Consider the following 21,575-nt stretch of genomic DNA (forward strand, 5'->3'; position numbering starts at 1 on the left):
TTAATTCAAGGCTGTTAATATGCACGTATTCACTATCAAGCTATTTTTTTAATCTATGGTATTCTATACTCTCTGCTCGTCTTCACATGTATAAATGTAGTAAAACGTTTTTTTTTTTAGGGCTTTAGCCCTTTAGGGGTTAAAGATATACCCTGTATATCTATATTATTATGGTTGTTATTAACAGTGAATAAATCTAAAGCTTTTGAGACTATTATTTTGTGTTATTGAATTTGCCATGAAGATGTGACAATTTTTTCCTTTTATGTAGGCTTACTAAATAATCTTAATATATATATATATATATATATATAAAATTAAAAAGGGCGAGGGGTGCTCTTTTTCTGTTTCAACACATGCTCCTCAAAAGGTCTGTGCAAGGCCCTGCAGACAGCTAGTTGTCCAGTCCGGTTCACACAGCGCGAGTTTTCCGAGAATGCGGTTGTGAGTCCTGAACATTTACGGTGTGAGTTTGGTTATAGAATGCGGTTATCACTCTCGTAAATAACTGTGCTGTGTGTGAACAGAACCGTATTAAGGACTCAAATACAGGACTGACAACCATATTCTGCTGCTGTGTGAACGTGGTCATCTTTCCTTTCCTTTCCTTTCCTTTCCTTTCCTTTCCTTTCCTTTCCTTTCCTTTCCTTTCCTTTCCTTTCCTTTCCTTTCCTTTCCTTTCCTTTCCTTTCCTTTCCTTTCCTTTCCAAACCAAACCAAACCAAACCAAACCAAACCAAACCAAACCAAACCAAACCAAACCAAGCCAAACAGTTGTGTCCTACCTTCATGTCTGTCAACACACACTCTCTCTGCCTCTGTCTTTCTGTGTATATCCCTGGAGCAGCATTATATAAACAGAATGAGTTCATTAGCAGTTAGCTTGTAGCTGTTCAGGAATAGCAGGTTTTGATGAAGGAAGACAGATCATATACAGTAGAGAGAGATGTGCACCGAGCATTTAACATTGTGCTAAACTTTTCACTTTGATACTCATCCTGCCCTGCTGAAAAATAGCTTGGGCCAAAAATAAATTCAGTGGTTGTGTATGCTGGTGTAGGGTTGGTCCAGATGGTGTGCCAGCATAGACATGCTGTTCACCAGGAGATCCTACATAGCTTGTAAAGGTGGTCAACGATGGTTAATTTAGACTAAAAAGGCTTGCACAGTTCAACAAATTGATAGCTAATTTTGATATATTATTGCATATGGTTATTTATTAACACAGAAGACGGTTTTATTTATTAAAGTGTTTTAAAATTCAATGTGATCACTGACCTCATAAATTAAGCTTGTGAAGCAAGAACGATTGAAGATTACATTCTAAATAGACAGCACTGTAAAAAATGATTGTGATTTTAACGGTACAAGTTAATTGGTTTGCAAATGTTAAGGATGATTCAAGAATGATCCTTACCATAAATTTATCGAATCATCCTTAATATTTGCAAACCAGTTCATTAATTTCTCTTACTGGTTTCTCGGTAAAAATGCAGAAAGATTTCTTTTAAAGGCTTAGAAGGGGTTCGAAAATATAATTAATCAGTAAAACTCAATGCAAAGCCCTCACTATGACAGATTAACAAACCTGCCGGTAATACATAAAATGCAAGATGTGGACTGACGGATATAAGGATCACATTATACAGGATATCGAGCGTATTCCAGTGCTTAAGGATCAAAGTTTACATTCTGCTGATTCACTGCTCCGAGGCAATGAACTCAGACACAGAAGAACAGGAAATGAGGAGAGTTATGAGAATGACCTGCTCAAAAAGTTTCATACAGAAAGGCAGACACAGACAGACAAATACTAGAGGCAGACAAATTGGATAGTAGATGGAAAAATGATGGATGACTGAATAAATAGAGAACTGGACAGGCATATGAATGGATGGATAATCAGATGCCTAGATGGATCGATTCAGGGAGTCTGAGTGTGCAGAGCTGAGAGGGTCACAGCTGGGTCAGATAAATAAGACTTCTGAAATATGAATTCATCCTGAGGAGTCAAAAAGTCTCAAATATGACTGATTTGCTAAAACAAACACACAAACTAAAATATTAGATAGATAGATAGATAGATAGCTTAACTTAGATAACTTAGCAACCACCTAGAACAACCTAGCAATGCCCTAGCAACCATAGAACACCCTAGCAATGCTCTAGCAAACACCTAGAACACCCCAGCAACCACCAAAAACCCACTAGCAATGCCCTGGCAACCACCCAAAACACCCTAGCAACCACAGAACAACCTAGCAATGCCTTAGCAACCAGCCAGAACATCATAGCAACTGCATAACAATGCACTTTTCTCTGCCTTTCCACCAGCTTTCCTCTCTCTGTTTCTCTTCTGAGATTTCCTTTCCGATGCTTGATGGATCACTGCTGCCAGATTATCATCCGCCTCCATATTAGTGCATTTGAGTGTGCATGTGTGTTTGGGTGTAAGAAAGATACTGCAAACATCTTCCACATATCTGCCTCTTCTCTATACATCCTAATGACATCATGACATTAAGTCACTTTGTCTAGTGCTCACACACAGTCAGAAAAAGAGAGAACCATTGAAAATGGTAAGGATACGAGTACAACTGTGAGATGAGAACCAGGAAGATGAAAGCCATTTGTCAAAGAGTATGTGCGTGTATGCGCGTTTGATCATGTGTGCGTGTGTGTTGGAGATCATTTCCTATAAAAGCAGGAGACATCTGAGGATCATTGATTCTCTTTGTTGCACAGATAATAAATCCCCCAGTTCAATTCACAGTAAGATTTCATTAGAGGATAGAAGTCTTTAATACCACAGATCAGATGATATGAATGATATATAGGGCTACACCTATCTACAGCTCATCTTTTATATCCACACAAAAGCAGAATACAGACTTAAACTCATTGTGACCTATGCCACCTGTCTCTACCTTTTTTTCTCTCACCTGTGCAAACATATACTCACAATAAATTGGGCACACAAAGATATTACAAACTTCGCCTCAACAAACAGAATATCACACTTGAAAACTACAAAATGCTGTTAGTCTCCCACCTTGAGTGTTTGCATGTCTGTATATCATCAAAACACCAGACAAAAGCTGCCACTTTTGTGAGATATGAAGTTATAGCTCTATTTTTTATTTTTGCAATACAGTGTTTTCTTGTATCATCATTAAGCAGTCTCTCAGTGCTTTTTCCTCTCAGGCCGCTGAATCTACTGTGTCATTGGAAAATATATGTAAGCCGAATTCTGGGTTTGCATCTGAATTGAATGTGATGAGATAAGACGACCGGGTAATGTGAAATTATACACAAAGTTGTAGACTGGCGTAGAGGTTTTGCTAGTTAGTGTGTTCAAATAATCATGTGGATGCTGTGACTATATCATATTTCTCCATTGACAGCCATTCAATTAAAATAATATCTGTGAATTCTGATGGAATAGAATTATTATTTTTAATTTTTTTTTGCAAGCAACATATATTGGTAATACTTCATTATATTACAATACGTTTATTTAGTGACTGATTTTCTGAGGGCTCGTATCAGCAGGATATGGACTCATGATAGTTGTTAAGGGCTTGAGAGTGTGTCTGTTCTTGTGTTGCCATCAGCCAATCGGTCATGATGTATTTTTCTGCAGCTTTAGTCACTTTCCGGCTCAGATAACTGGTTTAAAAGCCACAAAATAGGGCGCCGATTTCAAATAGCATATTTTCTGTGGAAGGAGCTGTCCTTGAACGCTAATGGTTAACTCTCTCCAGGTATTATAGACTTCCTTGTCTCAGAAATGCACTTTGCTTCTCTATCACTCGTGGCTTTTATGAGATTGTGCCTGCTCTAAATTCTGACCGCTCTCGTTGACAACACATTTTGCCCTAGTGGGACTCATTCCTATGGGCATCACCCTCCACTATACTCCTCTTCCCATCACCACAACCCACTGCTTATATATGTGCTGCTTATATCTGTCTGGCTATGAGAAAAGCCTCCTCAGCTGCTAGAAGCCACAATAATAAATTCACAGTGAAATCACAAAATAAAATGCAACAAAATGCTACTAGATTTTCAGACTAAACTATTCCCGAATGACTCTATTGAATCTTATCAGAATTCCATTTAAATTAAAATGTAGTTGTCATTGTCATTTATTACTGAAATGTATTGGAATAACACTTAAACGTGGTCAGGGAGTTTTTTTTTTTTTTTTTTGCCACTGTCACCTCTGGCCTGTTTACTGATCTTTGGTAAGGCACAATTCTTTGTAAAGCTGATTTGGAAATGCATGCATTATGAAAAGCTATATACAAATAAAATGAATTGATAATAATGAATTTAGAATATATTAAAATGTAATTAGCACTATTAGGTTAGGACCAATGAATAAAACAAAACAAAACAAAACATATGGTATAATATATTTATACCAGTGACTACGATAATAAAAATACTAATAAAGTCAAGTAAAGCTCCAAAAATGAGGACATTTCAAAATGCTGCCCCGTAAAAAAAGCCTTCCTGAAAGAAAACAAAAAACAAATCTTGCTCTGCAACTTGAGTACCAAGAAAAGAGTAAAACTAAGCCAGGATGCTAATGATTCTTTTTCAGTCAATGCAGCTTCAATTAGTCTTTCAACCACTGTGTGTGTGTTTGTGTGTGATGGCTCTCTTCAGAGTCTTGTGCAGTACAGAATCTAATTGATGTGATAATCGTTAGTAAATGGTCATCTGCTTTGTGGCCACTGAAGTTGTGGAGACACTGGCAACAACAGCAAAGCTCTGTGTGTGATTTAATGTGAAGCAGCGAGGGATCCATGAGGAAGGAGGGGTGCGTTGAGGACAGAAAGTGTTGGCGAAAGAGGGCTGAGGGAGCTGCTAAGTGCAGAGAGATGTTCGGAGTGAGACAAACACACACACACACACACACACACACACACACACACACACACACACACACACACACACAAATGCTCACGCACACACACACAAGACAGGGTTATTATGTGCTAAAGCCAGGCACTAGCAGTAGTTTTTCATTCAGTCTGAATCATGAATAACATTACGGATTACAAAAGGATTACCAGAATTTATATTCTATTCTAATCTAATCTATGCCCCACCAACACACACATGCACGCATGCCTGGTCGCTCTAGAAGATAAAATTAGACCAAGACAAGCACAAGCATGTCCTGAACCTAGGAACAAATATGAGTAGAGGACAAGGGAGGAGGAGGAAGAGGCCTGATAATATTGAGGAAGGGCTGCTATCTATCCCAGGCGGCCGGATCGATGGAGGAGAGAGACAAGATCTATTTCGGCTGGTCTGTTCTCAGGTGGCTAAAGATGGTGAGAGTGGGAGAAGGAGGGAGAGAGAGAGGAGGGATATTTTAACTAATGTAGCATCACTTCTCAAGTTACCTCAAGGGCAGATGGGAAAAGTGGACACTGGTGATAAGCAGAACCTTGGATAATAGACGGAAACTGAAAAAGAGGGGCGTGGAGGAAAAACAGGGAGGGAGGAAGAGGAGAAGGAAGGTCATAGGAGGGCGGGCGAAGACCGCACACAGGAAAAGTGAAAAGGAAGAGAAAGAGAAAGAGACAGATGAAGCAGATACTTTTGCATAGCACTATTGAGTTTTTCCGCTCGATCTCCCACAGACTTCTGGGAATGCAAAGTTACAAGACACTAAAAGTCACGTTGGAAATTGCACTCAGTTGCACTTTTCGCTCCATCCACCAACACGTAGAAAATGCTTTCTTATGGTGTATTTTTATTCAAAACTCATTGAGTTAATTAATCATTGAGCATCAACACCCTCCATATGCCTTCACTGAATTCCATCACTTAAAGGGATAGTTCACCCCAAAATGAAAATTACTTGTTTCAAACCTATTATATATGGCATTTTTTTTTTTCGGAGAACACAAAAGATGACATTTTGAAGAACGTTGGGGTCCAGAAACATTGGCATATGTACACTCTTAACCCGAATTAGTTGACTTTACTCGCAAATCGCGAGGAAACCCGTTGCCTTATACCACTTTAGTTTTTACACAAGCAGAAACTAAACATGTTGAGTTGTATTAACATGGAACCCTAACCTTTTACACAGCTGAAACTAAACATGTTGAGTTGTATTTACATGGTTTAGGATAATAGGTTTACTATTCGGTACCCAGCATGCATTGCAAGCATTACCATTGTTGAAATTCATATACAATTCTGTTGGATTGCTTGCTCTAAAATCACAGAAAAGTCAAGTGCTACTGACTTTAATGATTTACAAACTCTATTGATGACAACATCAATAGGCAGTTAAAATCAGTCTTTTTGCTATAACTATTGTGCCAATTAAAATCACAGTTAAAGCAGCCAGAGAAAATATAATGTTTAAATATCAAAGGCAAGAGCCCAACTAAAGCCAACACCTTTCACCATCATGGTGACTACAAATGAACCAATAAATAATCAATATCTAAACCTCTGTTGATTCTCAACAAGATCTTTTGTAGACGTCTGACAGAAATAAAGTCAGTCTGTTTAGTAATAAGTTAAGCTGGTAATGTTCGACTCTTCGGTTCAAACTTTAAATGGCGCACTCTGCGCACTGTCACCTGTTTAAATAGGCCACGCCCCTCCCTTACAGAAGCTTAACATAGCGAGTTATCTCAGCTTAACATGATTAGTGCAATGAATCTTTCAGCTAAATAGTACAAACAACTAATGTTGTTTAGTAATGATAGCAGATTTTTACTAAACATAAAAGAATAAGTAATGATTACTCGTAAGTTTAATTAGAAACAAAATCTGGGTTTACAGTGTACAATGGCCCCATGTACAAAAATAAGTAAAAAATCCTATGTTTTTTATGTTCAGCAAAAGAAAGAAAGTCACACAGAATGAAAAATGAAAAATTTTTCATTCTTTGAATGAAATTTTTTGAATTTCATTCAAAAAACACAGAATGAAAAATTGTCTAGAAAGACAAGGGTGAGAATGATGACTATTCCTTAAAAAAAAAACATAGCTAGTTATTGTTACTATCATAAAAATAAAAATTAATTACTGTATTGTCCAGTCAACACAGTAATTAATTTAATCCTGAGGTTTAATCAGGCACTTCTATGTGAACATAAATAATAATTAATAAATGTTCAGGATTCCTCCCATTTCAGGTCTTTCAAGTGCAAAGTCACAGAGGACTCATCTAATTTTGTTATATAATCACAAAATTAGAATCTGCCACTATTAATGAGTAATGTGCTGAAAAACAAGCTTAATTGAGTAAAGTATGATTGTTCCCTGGTTATATTTATCTTAATTTTACAGTGTAATGACTTTGCAAAAATTATTATCTTGTCAATTTTGAAATTTGCATAATTACTGCACTGTACTGTTAATAATACCAAAGAGGGGTGAAGCACAAGCTCCACTAATGATGTGCATTCACGGGAAGTTCTGCATGGACACAAACAGTTGGGAATGGTTATTTAAAGATCACTGTTACAGCTGTGAGTCTGCCATGAGCAGTGCTTGGGATGTTACTTTGAAGCCGCAGCTTGCCAAGCTAATTAAACTACAGTCAAGCTACTTTTCTTAGAAAAAAAGCTACTAAAATCTAATAACAATAAGTAGCTAACTACATTAAAGCTAAAGGAGGGCAATATCTAAAAGTATACATTATATATATATATATATATATATATATATATATATATATATATATATATATATATAAACCCTTTTATTCATTTACACTAAATATAGCAACAACAAAAATTTTAACAAAATACAACCCTTGGATACATTTCCAGTAAATAAAGATTAAAACAAATAAACAAAAAACATCAAGAGTACATCCCAGTTGTATAACATGTAAGATGGGTTATTTCAAAAACATCCTCTATAAAATTAAGCGCAGGGGCCCAAATCAGCAAATCTTTATTTTCTGGTAATTTACTGGAACCGGTAGAATAAACCAATTCACTACAATGAATTTTACTTTCTAATGCTATAAGAGAGGAGAAGACTATATGTAGGACAAACCTAAAAACTGTCGCATGACATGTGTGAAGTGTGCAACTGCACAGGGCCTCGTGTTTTATGGGGCCAAATGAATCAGACTTTTCAATGATATATATGAGCAACAGGCCTGTTTCATACAAAACCATCTCATTACAATAAATCAGCATTTCAAACAACACACACATATAGAGAGGAGGGACCGTTTAGGAGAGGATGTTAGATTATTACCTCAGCTTGCTTGGCAGAAAAGTTGCTTGCAAAATACAATGTGACATTAAAACCAGCTACTGTATTTAGCATTTGGTTGTGTTTACAACGCAAAAGTAACTGGTTGGAAAAGCTACACATTATTTTTACTTTCTCAACACTGGCCATGGAAGACTGATTGTTTGGTTTTGTAACTCATCTCAGCTGAGCTTGGGTCCACATTCTCACTCTAAAGAGATGGAGCATTTCATGCTGATTCTGATAGCTGTTTTCCTTGGCTTGTACCTGTATGATTACATGCACTTAGTGTTAAGTGACACTGTTAAAGAGCATTTGCTGAATGCGCTAATGCAGGACAGAAATGTGATGTACACTCTGAAAGAACTTAATACCTCTTCGGAATCACCTTTGGGTTGAAACCCATATTTTACGATGACAACTCAATGCAAGGGACAAATTGGTGCAAGAGATCAAATTATAGATATTATGGATTTTTCAGTCTCTAACCTGTAATTAGCATTTTTTTATGTGATGATTCTTTTGTCCTTTTTGTATCCTCTCTCTCCCTGTTTGCTCATGTTCATCTCCTGTCTAAGTACTGCACAAAGTAACAACCTTTGCATTCTGACTTCATTTGTATTGATTGTTATACTAAAGTTGACCTCATAATTTGGTTTGTAGCTTCCATGCCATTAAGACTGAAACAACCTTTAGCAGAGTTTGTCTATCAGTGCTGGTCAATTTAGTCTTTGTGTCTATATAATTCAAGCTCTAATTTTCAGGTAAATGACTAGTGTATTTGTGGCTCTCACTTCTCTTGAAGTGAAGCAAATGACTTCTCTGCCAAAGAAAACTGCCACAAGCTAAGGTGGGAGTGTGAAGTTACACGCTTCTGCTTCCAAAAAGCACTAAAATAATTGCTATATGGCCTTTACGAGCTTTTTAGAAGTTTGTGGATAGTAGAGTTTCCACCAATAGTGTTCGTCTGAGAGTATGGTTATGGCATTGGTTTCTGCTGTAGTCAAGTCAAGTCAAGTTTATTTATATAGCGCTTTTCACAATACAGATTGTATCAAATCAGCTTCAGAGTATTAAATTAAAATAATACATAAATGTTTGTTTCTAGTGGAAAACGTAGTGGACGTAGTTTTACTTGCAGTTATGCACAGGGTGCCCAAGCATTGCAATTCCTGTGGAGAGCAAATGGATGAGCTCATTCAGAGCTAAAAAAACAAAAACAAACACACATCACAGTACAAAGTTGACACTTAAAACACAATGACTGATATCTTTCTCTTTCTGCTTTTTCTAGGTCTGTGGATCACTCCCCTATCTACCATGCAAGACTCCCCACCCCTTCAGCCATTCAGAAAACCACATCCGTCCCACATTTTATGCCATCCTCACAAGAACACACACTCCCCCTCATTCCCCTCTCATCCGTCCATCCATCTGAAACAAAATATCCTCAAGCCCTCTGAAGCATTTCGTCAACCCTCTCGTCCGCTGTGGCCAAAGTTAGCCAGCAGATACTCACCCCCAGACACATCCTCACTGACACTGCCACTGCCATTCCTGCACTGGCTGGCACTGTTCACTTGTGCCTGTTTGCTGCCTGCTCTTTTCGGTCAGATTCCAGGAGCCGTAGCCGGTGAGACGTGGGGCGTAGTCTCTGCGTGTCCCTTCCACTGCGTCTGCAGGAATCTCTCGGAATCTCTAAGTACACTTTGTGCCGACAAAGGCCTTCTTTTCGTCCCGCCAAACATTGACCGGCGAACCGTTGAGCTTCGTCTTGCTGACAACTTCATTCGAGAAGTGGGAGGAGCAGACTTTGCCAACATGACAGGACTGGTGGATTTGACACTTTCCCGGAATACCATCAGTCACATCCGTCCACTGGCATTTGCAGATCTGGAAAGTCTTCGATCATTGCACTTAGATGGCAATCGACTTTCCGTGCTGGGCCCACGAGACTTAGCAGGCATGCTAAACCTGCAACATCTTATTGTCAACAACAACCAACTCATCAATATCTCCTCCGAGGCCTTTGATGACTTTTTACTCACTCTAGAGGACTTGGACTTATCCTATAACAATCTGCGCAAGGCTCCCTGGGATGCCATTCAGAGCATGTCCAGTCTGCACACGTTAAACCTAGATCACAATCTCATTGACCAGATCGCTGAGGGGTCTTTTAGTGAGCTCTACAAACTAGCCCGATTGGACATGACCTCCAATCGCCTACAGACGTTACCACCCGATCAGTTGTTCGCTCGCTCCCAAACAGGGGTAATCAGTCCTACACCCTACAATGCTGTGATCAACTTGAATTTCGGGGGTAACCCATTACACTGCAACTGTGAACTGCTTTGGTTGAGGAGGCTAATCCGCAGTGATGATATGGAGACGTGTGCTACACCCCTTCATTTAGCGGGACGTTACTTCTGGTCTATTCCTGAGGAGGAATTTGCCTGTGAGCCTCCGCTTATTACCCGACATACACACAAACTCTGGGTTTTAGAGGGTCAAAGGGCAACACTCAAATGTCGTGCTATAGGTGATCCAGAGCCAGTGGTGCACTGGGTCTCACCAGATGACCGCATCATCGGCAATTCCAGTCGCACCACATCTTTCCGAAATGGCACTCTTGAGCTACTTGTGACTGTTGCTCGTGATGATGGTACGTACACTTGCATTGCTATTAATGCTGCAGGTGAGGCCACCTCACTAGTTGACCTGAAGGTTATCCCACTCCCTCATCGTGGAAATGGAACGGTATTGTTAACTCGTGACCCAGGATCATCGGACATCACCAGAGGGAAGACCTCCAGTGGGCAAAGCCCTGGCCTGGACACTAACAGTGACCCCCAGGAGGGACTGGAGGAGGGTCAGGAAGAGGGTGAGGATGTGGTCAGCGAAGGGGGTGAGGAGCAGATGGTGAAAGTACAAGGAGTGACTTCCACCTCAGCACAAGTGAGATGGGAAAAGGGTCGTCTAATGGCAGCCAACCTGGTGTGGATGTATCAAATACAGTATAACTGCACTGCAGATGAGACACTAATTTACAGGTGAGTGAGACCACAATCATGGCAACCATAACACCAACTTTCCGGATTAGGGTCAATTTCAGACTATGTTTCAGTTGAGGAAGTGAAATAAATTAAATATAGATTCTGTAGAAGTCAGTTTTGAACATCAATCAGAACTAAATAAGGCCTTTTAAACTAATTTTATTTTTAAATTTGTGAATTTGAATTCAAGATGTAGAATTTCACAGGATGTAGAATTGGAATTGGAATGTAAGGAAGTAGAATTTAAATGAATCAGAACTCTAAATAAATAAATCAATCTAAAACTACTTTATTTTTTACTAGAAAATCTAAGTTTGTCAAGATGATCTCTGAATGTTGGCTTGACAAAGCTTTGTTTGCAAGTTTTGAAAAAAAGCTAGGTTCATGAGCCTTATGTACAGGCAATCAAATAAGCATATCTGATCAGCTGAATGGTGTGATAAGCAAAAGTTTTCACTATACAAATTAACCCCAATAAAACAAAATGTATCCATTCAAGAATACATTTACTGTACATGTCTTAGCCTACAATTCATTAAGTAACTTGCAAGTTCTTTTTAGTGAAAATTTGCAGAAAATGTGACTAAGTCAAGTGTAAGATTTCAAGATCAAACATGAACTCCAAGACTTCTACAACAACTGCAAAAACTGTGCTCTCTAGTGATTTATCTGGTCACTGAGGATGAGTCACCACAAATGAAACGTGTCACTGAGTTTACTGAGCCATTTTTTTTTTTTTTTAACCAGAGTAGCATATGTTGACGAAATCTGGGACTTAAAGAACACTTTGCTGAAATTCAAGTGATGGATTGGAATTTCAGTAGGGCTCAAACAACAGGCTTTTAAATATGATCTACTGTCACAGGCTAATTGTTCAAAAATCCACAAATGTGCATTCAGAGCCAGCTTATATAACCCATTTAATATGACATTTAACAGCATTGCAATAATGAATATGCAATGCTCTGATTCTTGTCAGCTTGAATCGTGATAATAATGAGCTCCATGTTGAACCTAAGGCAAAGTCAGTCCTACTGCTTTCTCATGTTATCAGTGTCTGAGGCTCTAGTAGCAGCTTTAGCATAGTTGCTGTCTGACATTTTCGGAGCATGTTCAATACATCTTGCACCTCTCTGAGACATTATCTATGGCAAGTGACATACGCCCTCTTGCTGTCTGTCCTTCATTAAGGGGCCAAGAGGGAGTGAATGTGTGTATGTGGTGTGGGAGAATTACAAGCTACTGACACCACAGACATTGAAACTGACAGGGGGGCTGGTAGAGAGATAGAGACAGAGAGAGGGAATGGGAAATAAAGAAGAGGGGTGGGGCAGAGATAGAGATAGAGAGTTTGACAGAGGGCTCAAGGGATAGAATAATGAAGTATTTAAATGAGCTTAAACTGCAGTGCCAATAAGTATGTCACAACCTATCTTGCTGACTGCCACCACCACAACAGGAAGAGGAGCAGAGAGTGAACTATCGAGAATGAAAGAAATTACTGGTAAGGGGAAAGCTTTTATCTTGGCTTTGGTTTGGTGACTGGATGTTTAGCTTTGTCAAGAACAAGAAACAGCAGTGGATACACAGAGACTGTGCAAAAATAAAGAGGTAGAGAAAGACTCAGAGGAGAGAAAGACTGACATTAACTGGGTGAGGATGGGAGGAATGAGTGTGACAAGAACAAGTCAGGGTTGAGTTTAGATAATAAAAGCAGGCTGTTTATGACCATTAAGTTAGTAGAGACAAAAGATGAAAGTCTTTTGTGTCTCCTTCTCTTTCGTTCAGGCTCCATCCCTCCCCTCTCTCCCTCACTCTTTTTCTCTCTATTATTAGAGTGTTCTAATAATTGCCTGTTTCTGTGTCACCAGTTTCACAAAACATTTCCCTGTCAGTTTTTATTGAGGAATGGATGTGTATGAGTGTGTGTGTTGATGAAATGACAAGACAAAATTTTAATTTGTGCCATTCCATCTCACAAATTCAGACACACAAATTAAAGGCACTAGAAGAAAAGGTCAAACTCACTCTTCTGAAACATTACAAGTGCTGACAATCCAAAAGGAAATTGTATCGCTCAATGGCTGCTTTATTATAGCTCAGGAGACCTAATGGTGTTCTCAGACTTGTTTCATCACTTGTATCAACTGAGGAGAAATACATTGTTGACACACAGTACAGTAAGATTATAGAGCTATACACTTAAAGAGATAGTTCACCACAAAAACTGTTACCCTCATGTTGTTCCAAACCCCTATGCTTTTTTTTTCATCCATAAACAAAAGGTTAAGCTTTGAAAATATCCTGGACACTCTTTTCCATTTAATGAAAGCTAATTCCAAAAACGTTGTTATTCAGTGAAAACTTTGGAATCAACTCTGTTTTTTCATCACCGTATGATTTAAGTTCTCACTGAGTCAAAGATTGGGTCACAACGAGTACCAGAATATAAGTTAATATAATGCCAATCTAATATTTTTGAAAAATATTCTCTCATGTGCATCAAGGCTGTGATTTTATTCAGGATTCTATGATGAATAAAAACAGCATTTATTCGAAACAGAAATCTTTAATATTTTAAATGTCTTTTTTTTTTTTTTTTTTTTTTTCACTGATTGACCAATTTAATGTGTCCTTGCTGAATAAAAGTATAAATGTCTGTTATTCACAAAAAGCTATTCAGAAGACATCATATAGACCTATAAAGCAAGAAGTAAGAAGGTCAAACAGGTTTGGAACAACATGAAGGAATTCAGATTTTACCTTTTAGGTGAACTATCCTTTTAATGTGGATAGCATAGCTCAGATAATTTGGTCTTGGGGGAATTCAATGAGAAATGTTCATACTCTTGGCAAATTCAGTATTCAGTTTAAGGCAAGTATTAGGCTTTACAACATTTATGCAAAACAAACAAAAAAAAAACTGAAAAGAAAATATAGACATTCACACTCGCAAACACGTTGATTAAGACTGCTGAGGGTCACTTTACAGGACAAATGCCAATACGAATCTGCTCTGTCATTGTGTGGATGTGGCTTTCAATGCAGTTAGCACTGATTTATCACCCAGACAGACACCTGTCATTTTTCTGCCAGGTATACTTGCCTTTCTATATCCTTTTCCCACTGGACACCCAATTACTCATTCTAGCACTTTATTTTTCTTCTTGTTTTTGCATTTGTAGATCCGGCTTCACAAACAGTGCACATTCAACTGACATGCATGTCAAATTAATGCAAAAAATGCTATCATTATCGCTTTGTCATTCACACTTGTGCACCTACTCATGTGGATAAAAAAAGGAATCCACCTACAGACATACTATATCTAGTTCACCTATGTGTTTTCCATGTTAATGCCTGTTTTAGATTTGTGTCCCGGTTTAAAGATGTTTACCTAGCAGCGCATGGTCAGTAACTTCTAAAATATGTCAGCTCCAGTGTACTGCCTTGGATGCGGCTACTGAGATGTTGTTTTATGTTTATTTTAATAGTATATCGCTCCATGTGCCTGGAAACAACACAACAAGGTCACACAGAGCTACACAGAGTCTGGGAATACAAAGCTATAAGAGGGCAGACAGAATGACCTTGAGCTGTAACTCATAATTTACAGCACAACGGGGCTTAATAGATTCCGACCTCAATGACAGAGCAGTGTGTGTGTGTGTGTGTGTGTGTGTGCTCAATAGAGAGAGAGAGAGAGAGAGAGAGAGAGAGAGAGAGAGAGAGAGAGAGAGAGAGAGAGAGAGAGAGAGAGAGAGAGAGAGAGAGAGAGAGAGATTTTTAAACTTATTGACTAAATAAACAAATTGTGCCTGCACATTTATTGGAAAACAAATGCTAGATTCCCTAGTCTTAAAATATGAACAAACCTGAAGCTGTATTGAGTATTTTTCAACATTAAATACTTCTATCACATATCCCACCTTAAAGGGTTAGTTCACCCAAAAATGAAAATTCTGTCAGTAATTACTCACCCTCATATTGTTCCAACCGCGTAAGACCTTCGTTCATCTTCGGAACACAAATTAAGATATTTTTGATGAAATCTGAGCCATGTCTGAATCCTCCATAGGCTGCTATGTGACCGAAACTTGCTGGCCCAGAAAAGTTATTAAAGGGGGGGTGAATTACTGTTTCATGCATACTGAGTTTTTTACACTGTTAAAGAGTTGGATTCCCATGCTAAACATGGTCAAAGTTTCAAAAGTTAAGTTGTACGTTTGAAGGAGTATTTTTGTTCCAAAAATTGTCCTTCCGGTTTGTCACAAGTTTTGGAAAGTTTTTTTCGAGTATGGCTCTGTCTTGCGTAAGAGAGGGCGGAATTTCCTTATATGGGTCCAAAGGGCACTTCTCCGGTAAGATCGCGGGCGCGCGCGCACTCGTAAAACAGAGCAAGAGAGTGAAAGCAGTTCGCCATCAAAGCGCCCTGCCCGGCTTTTGGGAAGTCAATGTCACCAAAGAAGTGTGTTTTTGGTTGCCAGGGCAAGACAACCCTGCACAGATTCCCAAAGAACCCGGCGTTAAGGCACCCGTGGATGGAGTTTGTTTTCCTGAGCATAAACGGAGTTGTGTAAGGCTGTTGTTCCCTGCATTTCGACGAGGATTGTTTTATAAACAAAGCCCAGATCGTCTAATGCTTAAGGATCGAGCAGTCACAATGATAAAGGTTCGCGGTCGTGCGTTGGAACGGTGAGTAAAACTGTTGAACAAATGTCTCTGTGTGTTGTTAGCTCGGCGCGTTAGCACAGCTTTAGCTTCGCCCACACGGCCCGCCCCCAGCCGCTCGTTTTTTTCCGGAAAGACTCGGTACAGCCAATCTTTCAATTAAAAATATAATAAAACAAAAGATTTTTTGGAGATATGAAGGATGCAATATTACTCTATAGGTACTCAAGATTAACAGGAGATTGAGTGAAAATGAGCATTTCACCCCCCCTTTAAAGAGATCGTTAATATAGTCCAAGTGAATCCAGTGGCTCAATCTTAAGTTTATAAAGCGACGAGAATACTTTTTGTGCGCAAAAACAAACAAAAATAACGACTTTATTCCACTTTTCATTTCCTTCTCTCTGGGGCTCGTAGTGTTTTTGCGCTGCGCGTCTGTGTTGTACGTCATCACGCATCACCCACATGACCGGCGTCGACCAATAGTGAGCCTACGTGGTGACGTGTAACACGGACGCGCTGCGCAAAAACACTACGCGAACCAACTAGAGGCCCAGAGAGAAGGAAATGAATAGTGGAATAAAGTCGTTATTTTTGTTTGTTTTTGCGCACAAAAAGTATTCTCGTCGCTTGATATACTTAAGATTGAGCCACTGGAGTCACTTGGACTATATTAACGATCTCTTTAATAACTTTTCTGGGCCAGCAAGTTTCGGTCACATAGCAGCCTATGGAGGATTCAGACATGGCTCAGATTTCATCAAAAATATCTTAATTTGTGTTCCGAAGATGAACGAAGGTCTTACGGGGTTGGAACAATATGAGGGTGAGTAATTACTGACAGAATTTTCATTTTTGGGTGAACTAACCCTTTAATGTGCAGAGAGAGAGCGACTACTATACATATTGGTTAAAAAATGAATGCTGCTGTGTTTTCAAAAGATTACTATCAACACCAAGGGAGTCAGTTTGAGGAAGGACTAGCTGCTTAACCAAACAATAAAAGGGGTACTGTTTGGGAAACCTGTTTGTAAAGTTATTTTATAATTCAGCTTCCAGCAAAACACACACACACACACACACGCACACGCACACACACACACGCACACGCATAAAGGTAAAACTTTTTTTTTAACAAATATCATGAATTACTAATTCAGAAATATAGACTGGGGGGGGGGGTGTATATATTAGTGCTGCACGATTAATCGTATCGCAATCGCAATGTCAAGCCTACGCGATTATATGACGCAAAATGCTGCGATTTTATATTAAATAAACAAATTAGCGCTGTTAACGCACTTATTAATGCAAATGCTTTTAAACCATTCATGCGCGATAAGACATAAAAGAACGAGCTGCCTGTGAATGTCCTCCTGACAGACACACACACACACACACACACACACACACACACAGATAGACGCGCGCCAGTATCAAGTTCTCTTTCGCGGTAGAACGAACAACACACATGTATGCCAAAATGAACGCGCTGCCTGTGAATGTCTGACTGTGACAGACAGAAAGACTCGCGCTAATATCGTGCGTGCGCACAAAACAGCATGACAAAATACAGTTCTCTTTCGAGCTTGAACGAACAATAACACACACAATTATGCTAAAATGTCTTTTTGTCGAGTGTCTTCATAACATAAGAGTAGTCTTATGATGAACATGAAGAGTTGTGATGACTCGTGAAAGAATGAGTCGCGTGTGAGATCCGCGTCTCTGACAGCGGCTGGTCTTAAAGGGATAGTACACAGTAGCCACTAATTATATCTGTCGCTAAAGTTATTCTTTTTTATTTATTTATTTTTTCTATTTTTTTTTTTATTATTATTATTTTTCTTTACCCCTGACATGTATGGTTATATGTACTTTTGTATGTAAATTATGTTTTGTTCTTGTTAAAATGCAATAAAAAAAAAATCTGTCGCTAAAGTTAATCAAAGAACAAAGGGAACAGAGAAAAACACTCACTGCTCTTGACTAAAGAACTTTTTTCTTTAGGCTGATTATCACTAATCTGTGTGTGCATTTATTTTCCTTGAGAACCAAGCAAGTCGACTCATGAAACCATTTGTTTATTATATCGCATATCGCAATCGCAATATTGACCTCAATTATCGCAATATGACATTTTCCCCAAATCGTGCAGCCCTAGTATATATATATATATATATATATATATATATATATATATATATATATATATATATATATATGCACTTATATATATTAATCAATTAATAAATTATATGATAAAAACAAAAACAAATCAAAGCTAATTTTAACTCTGACATTAAAAACAAGCTATTTACATAATGTATTTTTGAATAAATTATTAGAAAGAAAGAAAAAATGTCTTCTTTGAAAACACTCTGGGCCATAATTAAACAATTATAAAAATGCCCACTGCCATATCATGCGTTTGTCTAGCTAATGTTCACCATTTAAGGTGTCTTTTCATTTTTAGCTGATACCTAATTAAACCCATCAGAACCAGTGGACGGCAGGCATTAGCTGATGCATTTCTTCCATGAGAAAAAGATAAAGCAAAATCGTCTGTGTGTGGGAGGATAAGGGGGTTTTAATAATGTGACTGAAGCAGTATTGTAATGTGTCAAGGTCTTGACTTGAGCCTGTAATTATATGTCAATATTAGAGGTATTGTTTGGGAAGGCCTTAATTTGGCTAGTGGTGTGCCAGAACAGCCCGGTACAATTCCATTACCTTAGCTAGTTTATGTTTACGTGCTACGGACAAGGAATACGTGTCTAAGTAAAATACTGTTTCGTTGTGATGGAATGGGGAGAAAATAATTGCTTCAGGTTACTAACCACCCGCTCTCTCTTTCTCTTCCCCTCTTTCAGGATTCTGCCCCCAACAAGTGACAGCTTCCTACTGAAAAATTTGGTCTCTGGCTCAGACTACAATTTGTGCGTGCTATCCATTTTTGATGACACGGTCACTTCCATGGCCGCCACAAAGGTCCTTGGTTGCACCCAGTTTAGCACCAAGGACAATTACCCAGACTGTCGTTCGCTTCAAGCCCACTTCCTTGGCGGGACTCTTACCATTCTGGTTGGTGGAGTTGTTGTGGTAACACTGTTGGTGTTTACCGTGGCACTGATGGTACGTCACCGTGTGTGCAGTAACCATGATATTCATCACGAAATAGGCGAAGAGGTGGGATGCTCAGGAACAGACTCCCCATCTCTTCCTGCTAAGGGAGCTGATGTCTTTTCTCAGAGTAATGGAAATGGGAATGTGATGATGGTGGTGCTGCCCAACGGGCTCGTTCAAAAACGAAAAGTGGCAGAGGGGGGGTTGGGGTCACCACCCAAACCAACTTCCAAAGTAAAACCAAAAACCCTCCCAAAGCCCAAAGTGAATCTGGAGCAGTTTAGGGCAGGACTAGAAGTCGAGATGGGTTCCATCAGACCTCTCAGACCATACACACTGGAGAAAGAGCAAATGTCTTTGTATTACACCCCCAGTAATCATTCTGCCTCCACACTGCCGCGTCCGTCACGCCAGTTAGGAGCGAAACCACTCAAACTCCGACCTACCAACATGAACACAAGTAAACGGGCCAGTTTAAGCTTGGCCCCGCCCAATAAGTACAGTTGTGACAGGCGGTTCAGCACGGGAGGAGGTATTGTAGTCTGTCGGGGCGGACCAGAGAGCCAATGGAATTCCTCACTGGCCTATCAGAGCCCTGCGTTGTCCCGTGAGAGGCCTCCTCATGGAGCCCTGCGCTACAAGAGAAGCTCCTCATTCGACATGGGTGAAATTGCCACGTCAGCCTGCTATAGTTATGCCAAGAGATTTAGTGTAATCTGGACCAAACGGAGCCAGTCGTTACATGGCATGCTTGTCCAGTGCACTTCAGCAACAAGCACCTCAACAACCAGCAGTGGCAGTGAAGATTTCCACGCACAGCATACACGCGGATACATCCGTGCCTACAGCGCCACCAACTCGAATTCCAACCCTCCAAAAGCAGAGCTTACAACAAATTCAAAGAACCAGTGGCTTAAGGATAAAGAAAAGGACAAAGAAAAAGAAGAACTTGAGGAGAGTGTGGTGTAGGGAAAGAGAGGACAGATGAGACACACACGTAGATAAATGGAGACACAAGCTGTTGGGAACTCAAGATGGATGTGAAAGTATTCAAAGAGCAAACCAGTCTGAAGGAGAGCTGAAAACGTGGTAAAGAGGGGCCTAAGCTTGTTTGGTGGGGGAAAAAAGACAAGGCAGAAAGAGTTTAGAAGGCAGATATAAAAGTCAAGACTCCTAAAAATATAACACGACTACTTTGTCTGTGAATCTTGGAGAACCACAAACTATAGTGCAAAAAATCAATATGAACAAAACATACAGTACATGACTAAAGACAAGCAAGCCTAAAGAAGCAGTATCTACTAACTCACGTGGACCTGGGGGAAATATGATGGTTTGTTTTCCTGCAGCCATGTGAGTACAGGGAGAGGGCCAGCAAGCAGACGTGCCGACTCATGCCCAATCGATAGGAAGAGATCAATTGATAATGGTAACAATGGCATTACAGCAAATGTGGAATGCAGAGGATGCAAACTGAAAGGAAAGTGAACGTGTACAAATGGAACAATGATGGCATGATTTGGAACACTTTTGGAAAATAAACGGGCATTGACTGACAATTGACATGTTGTGTGTGAGGCTGTATGTGTGTGTATGTGTGTACAAGTGTGTAAGTGAGTGAATGGATTAATGCACAAAAAAGTAATCAAAAGTAATTTTATGACACCACTGGATCTACTGTACCATGTGACCACCATCATCCAGTACAAAAATATGTTCTGTGAAGCCAAGAGACTATTGTGTTGCCGTAAGGACACTGGACTATTATAGAAGGAAAAATTATTTTAAAAAAATGCCATTCCAAGACCACAGAATCATTGAATAATTTCTATTTTAAAATACATTTTGGTTGGAGAAATGTATAAAAGGACAATAATGAGAAATGTTTCTTTTTGTCTTTCATGAATGAAACTAGCAGTTCAAAAAAGGTTTGTTGGAGTAAACTCAATGTCAATGTCATCAAGTGTTAAAATGATTTTTTTTTTTTTTTTTTACTAAGTACAGAACTGAACATTAAAATAAGGAAACCAGTGATATGAATTACCATTTTAATTTCTGTTTGATCTTATTCAGCTAAAAAAGTAATTTCTTTAGGAATATTCTGGATGCGGTAAAAGTTAAGCTCATTTGACAGCATTCATGATATACAGTAATGTTGAATACCATAAACAATTATTTTGACAAATTTTCTAATGTAAAAAAGGAAAAATCTGAGGTACTCATCATTGGAAGTGTCAGCCCATTTATCGGTCCAAAAGGGGGTTTCCGCCAGAATGGGTGAAGGTCCCTGCGTGTTACTGTCTTTCCGTGTGGCAAAGTAATTTAATTCCATTTAAGCTTTTATCTGAATCCATTTTATATCTGACTCCATTTTATCACAACCTCGAATTTAAGTTAGATTGCCAATTGGTTATTGGTCAATTATATAATATATAGTTTAGCAATACATTTGATTGTTCTATTTAACTCTTC

At 39.0% G+C, this 21,575-nt stretch overlaps 2 protein-coding genes across 2 annotated transcripts in view; one reads left to right on the plus strand and one right to left on the minus strand.

Moving 5' to 3' along the window:
- pcxb (pyruvate carboxylase b) overlaps window positions 1-21,575 on the minus strand; it is a 249,787-nt gene that overhangs the window by 89,092 nt on the left and 139,120 nt on the right. The gene's annotated exons all lie outside the window — the stretch shown is intronic.
- Window positions 9,574-20,072, plus strand: LOC308680340 (leucine-rich repeat and fibronectin type-III domain-containing protein 4; the record flags this gene model as incomplete). Its single annotated transcript, XM_081348446.1, has 2 exons — window positions 9,574-11,303; window positions 18,851-20,072. The coding sequence occupies 2 exons, from the start codon at window positions 9,574-9,576 to the stop codon at window positions 20,070-20,072; spliced, it is 2,952 nt and encodes a 983-aa protein (XP_081204572.1).

The sequence above is a fragment of the Scardinius erythrophthalmus genome, assembly GCF_964197995.2.
Source record: "Scardinius erythrophthalmus genome assembly, chromosome: 2".
Classification (NCBI taxonomy): domain Eukaryota; kingdom Metazoa; phylum Chordata; class Actinopteri; order Cypriniformes; family Leuciscidae; genus Scardinius; species Scardinius erythrophthalmus.